We start from the raw sequence: 13,752 nt of genomic DNA on the forward strand, positions 1-13,752 counted from the left end.
GTCTAGTGGGAGGTGTCCCTGCCCATGGCAGGGGGGTTGGAACTGGATGATCTTCAAGGTCCTTTCCAACCTAAACCATTCCATGATTCTATGATATATGGGCAAATGGTTTGATTGTATTGACATAAGGATTATATTCAATGTCTTTTAAGCCCACATCTCTCTTTGGATATTAATGATTTTTACTGTTCACTAACATAGTACTTGGCAACTCACAGTCTCTATTCTTGTTTTATAGCATCTCTTTATAGAAGCGTGGGATGTCTGTTTTGTATTACAAACAATTTACTCACCTGAATATACTGTAAAAGTCAGAGGCGTGCTGGTGTTTGAAAGTTAGCTCTCTTGCTTATGGGTAACATGTACAAACCATATCACTAAATTATTTGTCAAGTCTTATAATAAAAACTGTCAGCATGTGATTTGCAAACATCATTATTTAGCATTGCTTGCCTTGTTGACGGTATCTGAAAAAAAATGCCTTCAGACACAGATATCTTTTTTTTTTTTTCTAGAAATGTTGGCAGAATAACTGTTTAAGCTATCTTGCTTGTTGATGCAAAAGAGGACTTGGAGATAGTTACCACTTATGAAATAAGCTTTTCCGTTAAAATTGTACACTCAAACTGTTTTACTGGGGTAATGTAGTTTCCTGCTGTGCTTTTCTTCTCACTATTTTACATAAGGTTCAAGTGCATTAACATTCTAACCTCTAGTTTCTGGCAGAAAAATAAAAGATTTTTTGATACAAATTTATCTAAATATTCAAATGTTTATTGATATGTTTACCAGGATCTGTTTTTTACTCCAGTGTTGATTTATAGATAATTTTTGCTTTTTAACGGTACCTTTGTAAGTTTTAGAGGTGGTGCATTAACTTATATGTTCTGGAGCATGTGATTTTTAGTTTCCCATACATGCTAGGTTAATGTTGTTTATTGAGTATAGACACAGTAAAAAAGTGGTAAATGAGAGTGGATGGCGATAACATGATATGCAGAGTTCTTACCTGGCATTAAGAGCTATCAGTTTTAATGAAAGGGTATTTGTTTTGTTAGGCAGTTATTTTCTAGAGTAAGGAAAAGTTGTATAGTGTGTAATGTTTTGGATAGTAGGCTACAGAGAACCATTATGATAGTGAGCTCATTAGAGAATGGAGTGTGAGTGTCACCTATTATAATAAGAAGTCAGTTAGCTGCACTTCAAAGTAGTACTCTTTTTTTTCCACTGACTGTGTCTCTGATCTCTAGCAAGCTACACAGGAGAAATGCATAGTTAATTCTTCGTTAATTAAAACAGATTTTTAGTTTAAAACTTTATCAGTCTGCATAGAAATTAATTCCTCCCTCTTCCTCAAAGTAAACCAGAAAAACAGAGGCTCAGATCCAAATTTCCTCAAAGCTTATGAACACAGCTAAAAGGTTCTAACTCCAGTTCCTCACTGGAAAGGTATATACAGTCTGCTGAGGTTTTAGTAGTTGAACCATAGAAATGATAGCTCTTGGGCAGGAAGCAAATAGAAATGTTTAGAATTCCCAGGCACAGTATAGTCCTTTCTATGGCCAGGAATTTCTGATGTAAGTTATATTTAAATTCTTGGGCGAAGTTCTACACAAATTTCTTTAACTTTCTAGGATGGTAGTAGGAAGGAGCAATGAGAATGCACAGAAATTGAGTCTAGATATCTGTGCATCACAGTAGACTAACATTTTTTTTCCCCCCTTGAAATTCTAAATTCTCAAGTTCTTAGAAATGCTTATTCAGAATCTCCTGTGTTGTATCTAATTCAGCCTGCCTGAACATAAAAACCCACCCTATAGTCTGCATGTCCAGTGTGTTGGGCAGGGGTCTGGGAGTGGAAATGTGTCTTTTAATAGGATTTCTTAGACCTTGAGGAATAGATTAAGCTTTCTTTGTCTAGACTCTGAACTAGATAGCCTGAATTGGTGAATTCTTCTGTATTAGCCATTGAATAGTATGAAATGTATCATTTCTATTTGAGTTGAGTATCTAAGGGAGTTATATTTCCACCTTTTGGAAGCTGATATAATGAGAAAAAATATGTTCAGTCTGTATTTGCTTCCTTGTGCATTTTAGTTTGTGCTTTTCTCTTACACTTTTGTTTAACTGTTTTTCCCTTTCACTCTTATTTTTGTCATTTTTACTGAGTTAGGTTCTATTTCTTATGTTGTCTATTAATCTTTCTTTTTCCATCTGTATAATGCCACTGTTCCTTTCTGATTGTATTGCCTTTTTAAGTTACCAGAGCTTTTGCTTTACTTTGCTTTTATCTTTACTATTTTTTGATCCACAATTCCTGATTGATTTGCTTTTTCAGTGTATTTCTTTTCTTCAGGTTCTTATCTTTGATAGTAGCTATGAATAAGGAAATTTCTGAGAAGAAATACATTTTTCTTCCATTTCCATTTTTAGCACTAAGCCTAGATGTATGTTTACTTATCTGTTACTATCTATGCCTAATTTTTCTGTCCTTTGTTTGAAAGGTTATAGGTTGCTGCAAGTCTATGTTGGGATTAAATGCAAGACCAACTGCTTTTTTATGATAGTCTAAAGTCATCTCTTTTTTTTTTTTTTTCTTTTTCTTTTTCAGAATCAGCTACATGGTCTAAAGGAATTAATAACAAAAATATTTTACAGGCTATTGCTGGATTGTCCCCCAGTATTATTTCTCAGTATTTCTCTTCTGGGAGACGTGGCATCTTCATTTTCAGTTGCATTTTGCTTTACTGTTTTCATCTCTGTTATAAGTCCTCACAACACTACAGTCTATTAGTTTACTTAATGTCTTAGTTTAACTTAAGCACGTAGCATACAACTTCATTTGTGCAGTGAAAACATTAACCATTGATTTTTAAAGGAAGAGAAATGCAACAGAGATGGTTGACATGGAGAGTTCATCTTTTATGGAGCTATAGCTGATTATCAGTATATTGTTTTTGACATCAGCATTTATGGAGAACATTTATAAGAAGAATTTTCTTCAAGTTTTATTCATATTTGGCCATTTTGTTTTGAATGAGTTGCTGAAAATCTTAGTGAGCATTCTGACTGTTTCCTTCTAAGCACATGATGATGACTATTGTTCTTATATGCTGCAGATAAGGAAGTGGTGTTAAGTGTCAAACAGGATATTCTTTGATGACCCCAAATGTTGCAATATCACTGTTGTAAGACTGGAGCTAATCTGAATTCTTGTTATTAAACTTGTGACCAATTTGATCTTAAGATGGAGAGTTCAGAATTTAACATAAGACAAATGCAAAAGCAGATGACAAGATGAAGTTAATCATAGTCTCTTTTGGGAGATCTACTTATTCTCTCTGATTTTGTTACACTGACTTTGATAGATTCCAAATTAATTAAATTTGCATGTTAGAAAATGAAATTCTGATCACATTTGGTTTTGGGGGTCTTGGCGTTTTTTCAGTCATGTCTAGGAATGTTTCAATGAATGTTTCATTTTTATTTTAATTTGTACTTGGTGACTGGAAGCATCAAGTGCCATCAACAAGTGTCTCCATTATTTGTAGATCTTCAGGTCAGAGAGAACTGGGAATAAACATAATTGTAATTTTTTAATGTGATTTCTGTCCCTAGTCTCAGTAGATTGTGGTTAGATAGTCTGAAAGAGATGTTTGAAACAAGGCATAAGTCTTGCTAGAGTAAGAAAGAAATCTTCTCTTATTCCAACATATTCAGCAGCTCATTTTACATATATGAAACAATTATAATTTTTGTGATAAATCTGAGCCCTTAAAGCTTGCATCATAATAGATGAGCAGTTGTTTCCAGTCTTAGAAAAAAAAGCTGAAAAGTAGTCCTTGGGGAAAAAGAATGGAACGGCTATTTAATGAATATGTAGAGGATCAAACAGTTAAAACATTTCAGCAATTAAATATGGAGTAGCTCTATGAGTACTGTCTTTTAAAGGAAGGTTTATTTTTTTAAAGACGTTGGTTTGTAATGTTTCAGAGTACATTTCACATCTGAGAAGTGCCAAAGGAGAGAGATGATTAAATGAAGATGCTAGCTCACAGAATGAGGTTCAGATGCAGAAAGTATGAATGAGAGATTGAGCCAAATTCTGCAGAGCTTTCGTGGCCAGGGAGGCTTGTTTGGAAGTGATGCTGGAGGAACTGGGAAGCAATTCAAATGGAACAAAAAATGCATTGTCAGTAAGTGAATGAAGAATGTCATTCAGGAGAGGAACTGTGTGGAGTTAAAAAAAAAAAAAAAAGACTTAAGAACAGAAAAAAAGTGGTAGTAATCTGAGAAATCACCTGGGCTTAAATGCGAACCTTTAGCAGCAGAAGTAGAGAAGAAAATACAGATTTTTAGAAATGCAGGGCACAATTTGTTAGAATGGTAGAGAAGAACCAAGTGAGATAGAGATTAGAACTGCAGGTAATAGGTTGTCAGCAGTGATGGAGAGAGGGGAAATGAATTTAGTGTTAGCTGTGTGCTATGAAAGTTTGCAGTGGGAGAATTCACAATGACAAATTGGTGTGTTTGACTACAGGCATCAAGGAGAGGGCAGAATGAAAGTGATCAGTTTTGAGTATGTGAGACAAGCTGCTTTAGTGCGAGTGAGGAAAAGTAAGGTCTTAAACAAGTATGAGTCACATTCTGACTGACTTAATGGAGGTTGGAAGGAGAGGAAGAACATGAGCATAAGAGAAAACTACCCCAAAGGTAGCTGGGTAGGCAATTTAAGTCCACATGCTTTATGGTGTCTTTGTTCTGTGGTGAAGGGAGGACAAGCTAGAGTAGAGGAGTTAAAGGAGCATAGAAAAGATCAGCAGAATTGCTTAGTTCACAGATTCATATCAGAAAAGAAGTGGGATATTCTGTCAACAGTTGAATGGATGGTTGTTTTTGAAGTATTTGGAAAGTACAAAAGTATTTTGAAGCATTGGTATGGAGGAGGAACTACATGTAGGAGAAAACTAACCACTGGATTTGAGAGCTTGGGGTATGGAGGGAAAAGACATTGAACCTGGCAACTAGTGAAAATGGAGATGCTGGTGATGAGACACTTTTCTAGGTGGTTCTTTTCCCTGTTGCCTCATTCAGCTACCTTCAAAGGAGGAAGATGTGAAGAGAGTTGTTCTTCTGCAGCTCTTGCAGTGCAGATCACTGCAGGGGGAGGGTCACTTGGGAAAGCAGAGTTTATTGGAAAAGTAATGAGAAATACCTAAATTTCCTTGGAAGTCATTAGACTACTAAGGAAAAGCTAATATTGATCGCAGGTATTTCAGTGGTGCGAATTAATACTGAGGTTAAGGTTTGTAGCCTAGATTGTCAGTAGTTGAAATTAGTTGATGTTATTCCAACTGTTCCAATTAACTGAAATCAGTTTTTCTTGCATTGAGTCAGCTGGTGAACCCAATTTGTCTCTGAAGCCAGACTGAATGGATAAAGAGTTTTCACTATCGCTACTAGATGTCGTCTTGACTAGAATTTTTATAAGTTAACAGTTCAATTAATATATTCTGAAAACCTATTGAAGTGTCTGAGCTTAACCTTCAAATTAACCTCTTTGATGTGTGTTATTCCACACATCTTTGTCAAACTAAAATACTAGAAGATGTTTGAAATGTGCTCTCATAGCTTTCAAATGTTAATAAAGTATTTTAGGTGTTTTCAGTTACATCTTGAGGACCGTTGGAGAAAAGCATAAGACGGCACAACCATTCTCCTCTACACTCCTTTAGAGAATCATTAACACAGCAGATGTGGTAATTTAGTGCATTTTACATTAAATTGAGGATTGTTTTTTTATTATTTAGGGGGGTTTTAAATACCTAGTGTAGTTCAAGAGCAAGGGTATCATCTAGTTTAAATCTTCTGGGGCTCTATTTTTGGTGAAACAACCTTGATTATTTTTGCAAGGAAGTGAGCTCTCTTTGTTCTAGTTTTAGGACTGTGTGCTGTGATTACTGACACACAAATGTAATGGTTGCTTGCGCAGTTTTATATAAAAATGTACTGAGTTCAGATTCCTTAAATAACCCTTGGTTGAGATGTTAGTGCTAAAGTGTTGGCTTGTGAGTAGGAGGCAAATTATATGTTGTAGTGTTATATAAAACTGACTCACATGAGTAGGTGAGAATCCCAAGAATATCAGGACACCCACACTAGTGAAAGAAAGATGCGAGCTTCCTCTGTACAACATGTTCCAAAGACTGCATTAACAAAACCAGCTTTAATTTGTTTGAGTAGTAACAAAATTTTTCAGTGTTTTAAGGAATGAAGTGCTACTGCTTTGACTGTTTGTCTTGGAAAATGTATTTAAAAGTGAAGGGGTTTGTGCTGAAAATGCTACCTGCGGTTCTAACTATTCTTTCCTGTTGAAAATTAATCAAAAAGTTGAATTATCCCCACAGGCAGCAATAGTTGTATTGGATTGCTATACCCCTTTAGCTTTTAATCCTCCTTGTAAGGAAGGAGAACTGTCTAGTTTACAGAGGATATTACTGCAAAATATTTCTGTATTTACAAGAAACCTCTAGCACTGACTGTATGACTTAGTAGGGTTCTTGATTATATAGACCTTAGATATATACCAGCGTGGTGTTAATCGGTATTCTTGTAAGAGCAAAGTTCAAAATGAGATTCTTTGTCTTTGCAAAGATACCTTGCTGAAGGAGCCATAATTAACCAAGCAAACAATACAGTTAAAGTTTCTTACATTAATATTGCTAACATTTAAAAAAAGATGACCTGAATGTAACGCAGTATTGCTAACGTTTAAAAAAGGGTGACCTGAATGTAACCCAGACACACAGAAATAGAAATTATTTTCATTTTAACACTTTTTCCTTCCCTGAAACTCATTTTATGAAACTGTTTTAGTACTAACTTCTTTCTGATGCAGACTATTCTTGTGTGGCTATATGACATGCCACATGAGCTTAGCCTCAGTTTCCTTCTGCTTCTCCAGTCAACTCATCTGCATAAAACTTTAAAGATATGATTCTCCTTCTGCTTTGCAAAGTTGGTTCCAATCTTCTTGACATCAACACAACCAGGAGCTCTTTCTCTGCTCTGATGTTTGAAAGATTATGCTTTCTGACCTTCCAGAGGCAGAACTTTCCTGACCAGAACTTTCGTAGGGTTAGGTTTTGGGTTTCTTCCTCAGTTCCTTCACCTGTTTCTTGAAACTTCTGGTTTCTTTCCAAGGTTTGCTGTAGTAAGACTCTGTGAGTGCACCTTTGCTCGGTGGTTGATACAAGACTGTTCTGGTAGTGCCTGCTAACTTGTGAATATCTGCTTTGGAGGTTCTGACTCATCCAGCATTGTGCGGTTCCTTAATTTATGTGATTTTTTTACATTTAAAGGAAAGCTTCAAACACAGTGATGGGGTTTGCGTATAACTTCAGGTGCTTGCATTTGTTCTCTTGTGTGGGGATCAACAATAAGGTTTTGGACTTACATGCACCTGAGGTGGACCAACACAGTAGACTTCTTGCTCTTTTCTCTGCGTGCATATTCCCTCACCAGGATATGTTTTCACACAAAGCTTCCTGTTTTGCTCTTTGTGTTTGCATTTTAATTGAAAATGTTTTCTTTTAAAGCTAATAGATCTTGAAATGAAAGGGTTGTTAAATCCTAGTGGAGACCAGAGTATGTGGGTCCCTTCTATTTATGAAAGATACTACTGTGTCCGAAGCCAATTGCTAACCCTACAACTGCAAACGGGTTATGAACAGTAGGAAGACTGTAGCAGCATGTGCTATGCATCCCGATGAGATTCTGATGCTTTCTGTTAGGAAAGAATAGCAGATTTCTTTCATAAATGTAGAGAGAGTCAAATGCTAGCCACAGGATTCACTATGAAGAAGGGAAACATTTAAAAATGAAATGGGAAAGAATCTGAAAGAATTTGCCATTGACTGTGCTGCTTTTTGCACGGTTGGGCTTTGCTGCTGAGAGTGTTACTGAGACATCTAAAATGATTTTTTCCCCTGCTTTTCAGAAACTTTTGACCATGTGGGCTGAGCTTATAACAGGATATGAAACTGCGTATCATAGCTCTGATTTATATTCTTGGATAGAGCTATTATTAAGTTGTCATATGAACAGATGGGATATGAATGATGAAGCTCAGATTGGGTAACTACCAGTTGAGAGGAAGTGACTAATTGAACTTCAGAGAACAAGAAGTCTGTCTTCTTGCAGTCAAAATACGTGAAACAAAAATACATGTTTGTCCCTTCAATGTAGCTGAAGATCTGTTTCTTCTGCTTTGACAGCATGGAACCTTTACATTCATGTTGGCAGCTTGTCTGACTGCAATAATATAGAACATACTGAAGTTTGTTTTAAATAGAGGTTGCATAGTTTTAAGATTATGTAAAGTATTGCTTCTTAACAACTTGATGCAACTATTAGATGCCTTTTGAGTTCTGTGTGATCTAGCCTATAATGATGGGGATGTGCTTTATATTTCAAATCTAATTGTTGTGATTATGAACTGGGAGCGCTTGATTATTTCACTCTCAGTAATATAAGCTATTTTTCATTGCCCTAGTGTCTAATGAAAAAATTTTGGACTTTTTATATTTTGTAACGACATTAAGCAGGCATCTGCAAGGTTCTTATTATAAAACTGTGAAAACCACAGAGGATGAATGCTCTAAAATTAGTTTTATTAACTTCTACCTGAATCATAAACTCATCTTGTGTGTCACATCAAAACTTTTATCGAGTGTATCAATATTGTTAATTAATTGGCATAGATCAGCAATTTTAAAACTGTAGCACTTCAGGAATTCGGGTATGAACAGTGTGGCTCAAAGCAGTGATTCATGTTGCTACTGCTATCATAACAGAGGACTTAACACATTCAGATACTCTAACTGGAGCTTTAAAACACATTCAGATACTCTAACTGGAGCTTTAAAAACAATTTTGTGCACCTGGTTCATATCAATCTGTGGTGTGTCTAGTTGAATGTTTAAACGGCTAAAAAAATGTATGGGTTGCAAGTATAGGAAGAAAATTCAAACTACTTACGACAAAGCTATTTTATCATTTTGTGGGATAAGACAATGAATACGTAACTAAATAGCAAAATATCACTATAGATATGTAACATTTTAAGCATACGTGTGTTTCTGTGGAATCTCTATTTGTATTGGTACTGCAGAAACAAGGAAGATAAAACCATGTTGATCGCTTTACCATTATTATCTTTTAAGAGTGGTTATGTTATAGGTAAAATTATGGCAGTTACTTTGTGCTTCCGTTCATTTACCAGCAACAAAATAATGAGTTTCTGTATTTAAAAGCCAGCAACTTTGTTGCTGCTACTTAAGAAGATTCACTTCAGACATATTAAATGGCAGTTAATAGACATGAAAACAGAAGATACTCTATAGGAGCAAAGATTCTATGAGTACAGTCTGAAAATGAGTGCAAAAAGAAAAGCAGAACAACTTTCTATTCTTTGGCAGATACTCAAGTCATCAAAGTTTAAGTGGATACAGTTCACTCTAAGGAGAAACAAAAAAAAAATCTCATTTTATGGAAAAAACATCCGTTCCTGTGGTTGACGTATATTTAAGGCTTTTTATTTTAATTGCTGTTCAGCTTCTAATTGTCAGAACAGTTTGTAATTCACTCTGAATTTCTTCATTTTAGCTTGTTATCCTGAAAAAAAGAATGAGGGTCCAAATTGTTAGTTCACATATGCCAAAGAACGGTGCAGTAGGGTCTTATGTATTCTCACTTTGCTTTCTGGGTGTCTGAACTGGCATAATTAACATTTCATTATTTATGCAGTTCTACTACAATATAAGTTGATATGCTGAGAAATGGTGTATTTGTCAGCAGAAGTTGGCAAGGAACATTTGTATTCCCGTCCTCTTTGCCACATTTCCTTACTACCAGATGCTACTTGGATGCAATGTACTCTCAGTTATTGCTGTATTTGTACATTTGCTCTGGTATCCTTATATTAAATATACTATATTATTGAAGAAGGTATTTAGTTTATTCTTGAGATGCCTCTGTTCTGTAGCTAATTGCCATAGTCTTACTCATTTTCTGCATTTGTGTAAGGAGTTTGAACATCCCTGCAACACGAGGTGGTTGTGCTTTCCAATTGATTTCAGGCTTTGAACTGTTTTTAAAAAACATGATTAGTGTACTCAAAGCAGTTGGCCTCTGAAAGAATCTGCAAGAAGAAAGGCTTGGTTTGTAAACTTCAGTTCGAGCAATTAACAATGAGTATTAAGTGAAAAAAAACCCCAGTCTTTGGGCAAAAACTTTATTTTAAAATTTGAATTGTGAATTAGTTGTCTGCAAATAAATGTCTTTGCCCAGCTGCAAATCACAGACATTAAGGCCCCACAATCATGAGTTGCCACTAAAAATAATTATCTTCCTGCCTTTTTTTCCTTTGTAAATCTGTGCAGACTCGGGGAGTTTGGTTTGTTTTGTTATGTTTTCTTCCTTTGTTTTCATTGCTCCATCCCTAACAACTTGGGGCAGGGAGTCTTGTTACAAAGCTATTGCAAGTAGATAGTTTGTTACTTATAAAAAAATAAGTTATATAAGATATATTTTGAATTCTTCTTTATGTTAGTTAAAAGAAGCTGATGAAATTGGTAGATGACAAAATTTACACTGGCAAATTGAGCGAGCAAACAGCAGTATACCATATTTCTCAGAGTATCAAATGTTAATCTCGCACATCTTGTCTGAAAAGTGCCAGTGTACAATTTCTGCTGAGATGCCTATTTTGACCCCAGAAATGACCATTTTAGCCCCATGGCAAGAGTATTAGACATAATGACAGCTCTAAGTTGATGGTGCTGCTACAAGCATCATCATTAGTGTAAAGTCGCTGGGGTTTTGTGCAGAAAAGAAGACTTCTCTTGTGGTTTTGTATAACTACACTAACTTCAGATTACCTAACACTAAAAAATCAGGCCTGTATTACTTTAAAAGATTTTTGGTGTCAAAATACAGAATATTTCTATCTTGGTGTGTTAGAATTTATTATAGACGTAGAGACCTGCAGGATCTTTTCCATTTTTTCATGGAAGGAACATCGCATTTGAGTTACATGATGCACTGGGTCCATATCTAGTTATGTGGCATAGGACCAGGAGAAGTTTCGGTTTCCTTAGAAGATGCAGTGGCTGGAAACAGACTATGAAGAAGAATTCATCCAGAGCAATTCATCAAGACAAGGTTGTGTCCGTCACTGAAAGCTATGGTGTATAGTAAGTGAAAAGTACAAGGCAGAAGATACTTGAGTGAGGGGGGAAAGCAAGCAGAGTGGCCTGTGAAGTTTATTGCCTTCCAGAGCTTGAAATACTTCATCATTTCTGAGACTGGGCACTTTTTTCTGTCAGTAAATATTTATAAATCCTCAAGCAAGGTGATGGGCTGCATGGAGCTGTCAGTCTCTTGCTGTCACTTAGTTCAACCAACAGCACTCACTGCTGCATTTCTTGATCAACGGTTTGACTAAGCCCATGCCCTTTGTGTGGCACTGTGATACCGACTGGTGGGAGTTACTCTCCTGTTAGCTTTTTATGATGATTTAGGAAATTACACAGTGCTTGAAAAACTTCCCGGATTACTTAGCAGCTGGAGAATTCCTCTAATTGCTAGTTATTTTACTGCAGCCCAAGCAGGTATTGCTATCAAACTCTGACAATTCTTACGAAGTTGCAGAAATTCACACTTTGTGCCTGTTTCAGATCTTGTTTTGGAATTCCTGGCATTGATTCTGGTCAGAAGATACTTAGTAAATCTGCATCTTCATGCAGTCTAGGGTTGCTGTAGGAGAAAAGGGAACTTTAAGTCCTCATCTTGTTGTAAGACTTAAAGGGAGTAGGTTGTCTCTGCGCCTCTTTCTTATCTTCACAGATTATGCTTGGACTCGTGCCTTCCTCTGAATTTATTAGTGTGTATGAATTTAATATATGTATTTTATATACTAATTATTAGCAGTAGAAAAAGCTCTTGTAATTCTTTAGATAATGCTTTTGAATTGGATAGGCTTGTTGGTTTGGTTTGGGGTTTTTTTGGTTTGTTTTATGTTTTTTTTTCCAGCTTGGAAAAGTTTGTAAAGTGGTAGAGGTAAAAGTATGTGAAATAGCTGAGTTTGTAAAATAGCTGAGGGTACACATTTGAAAAGATGCATCATCATCCAGTTAATGGCTTAACTAAATGTCTGACAACTAATTTCCTTTGTCTTTCATCCAGTCTCAAAGATTTGATGAAAAAGGCTGCGTGGGCTAGAAATATTTAAGGTCCTTAGACCCTACTTGAGTTAAGAATGTATGTACTAAATAGTTGAAATAAACTAAACTTAAGATACCGATAAGAAATTCATATCAAAGATGGCATTTAATGTTTCTGAAATGTAAATATGCTGAACAGAATTGACTAGTTTTGACTGGGGACTTGGAGTTGTTATTGTCTTTATGTGGAGTAGCATTAACTGACTCCAAAATGGGGAAAAAAAAACCAATTTCATTTTCTAATACTTTAGCTAGTGCAATGGGTGGGGGAGAGGGAGTGTCTGTTTTTATTTCAAAACAAATGTGACAGCTCTGGAAAGCAGCTTTTTAAAATAAGTCTGACATATAAATAATCCTTAATCATGAAGTAGCAAAAACATTGCTATTTCTTAAAGACAATAAAATTGAAGATGCACTTCTTGCCTTGAAAACGTCTCTTAAGATTACAGTTAATATAGTACTAGACCAAAGCAGCAATTCAATTTTACAATGCTAGTTCTTCAGTAATGCTAACAGATTGAATATATGTTTTTAGAATAATTGGTATATGTGTTTTCAAATTCATAGCAAATTTATTTTTTGTAGTTGATATCTGTAGGAATGAAGTCTACCTTTTTTTCCTTTCAGTAAATCTGTAACTTAAATGTATAGTAAACGATTTATAACTATTGGTTTATCTGTTATATTCACTATTAATTTCTGCTTTTTTCCCCACTCTTTTTGTTTCTTATTTAGGTGTATGATTGCTGATGAGGTAAGTGATGTTCCTGTTCCTTTAACACCATTTTTCTTATTTTAATGTACTTCATGCAGATGTGACTTCTTTTGTTTGAGAGATGTGGGTGGAGAGGTTGGTAATGAAAGAAGTCTAATTCCTGTGATATTCAGCAGAATTCTGAAAATAGCGGGGGGGGGGGGAAGAAACCTGACTAAGCTTAAAAGAATCTTTGAGAAAACTCAGAAGGTTACTTTTAGTTATATTTAGGTAGGTTAAATCTCCTGTATTGTTAAATCTTAAAAAGATTAACTCAGTTGATATTTTTTTTAGCACTTTATAATTGCATAGCTAGCTATTTTTAATGGATTAGGAAACATTCCTGGCCCAAAGAGGTGGATTTTGAACAGATATGCCTTCCAAAGATGATTTTTCTTAAAAGCACTGATCAAGTAGTAATAATGAAATGCATGACTTTCATACATTTGAAAATGTATATTTTATTCTGTATTAGGGAAATTTGAGTCCAGCATTTCTTCCAGCATTTCTTCCTGCAGATAAAATGTTTTTGTAACAGAATATGATGTTCTTGATGCGTTGTCAGTATAAAACCTTCCTGAAAAAGAGGTGATGTTTAGGGATTGATATAGTCTCACAATTCTAATTTGGATTTTTTTTTAAACAGTGGAGGGGAGAGGGAGGGAGAGATTGATTACTGGGATTAAAGCATCTCCTTGTAGTATAAACATCTCA

General features: G+C 35.4%; 1 protein-coding gene across 1 annotated transcript in view; it reads left to right on the forward strand.

Moving 5' to 3' along the window:
• The window catches only part of ZRANB3 (zinc finger, RAN-binding domain containing 3), a 46,444-nt gene that overhangs the window by 4,272 nt on the left and 28,420 nt on the right, over positions 1 to 13,752 (forward strand). Inside the window, 1 exon segment of the mRNA XM_009895851.1 lies at positions 13,020 to 13,038. Coding sequence (XP_009894153.1) covers positions 13,020 to 13,038 — 19 coding nt within the window.

The sequence above is a fragment of the Charadrius vociferus genome, unplaced genomic scaffold, assembly GCF_000708025.1.
Source record: "Charadrius vociferus isolate BGI_N301 unplaced genomic scaffold, ASM70802v2 scaffold862, whole genome shotgun sequence".
NCBI classification, from domain to species: domain Eukaryota; kingdom Metazoa; phylum Chordata; class Aves; order Charadriiformes; family Charadriidae; genus Charadrius; species Charadrius vociferus.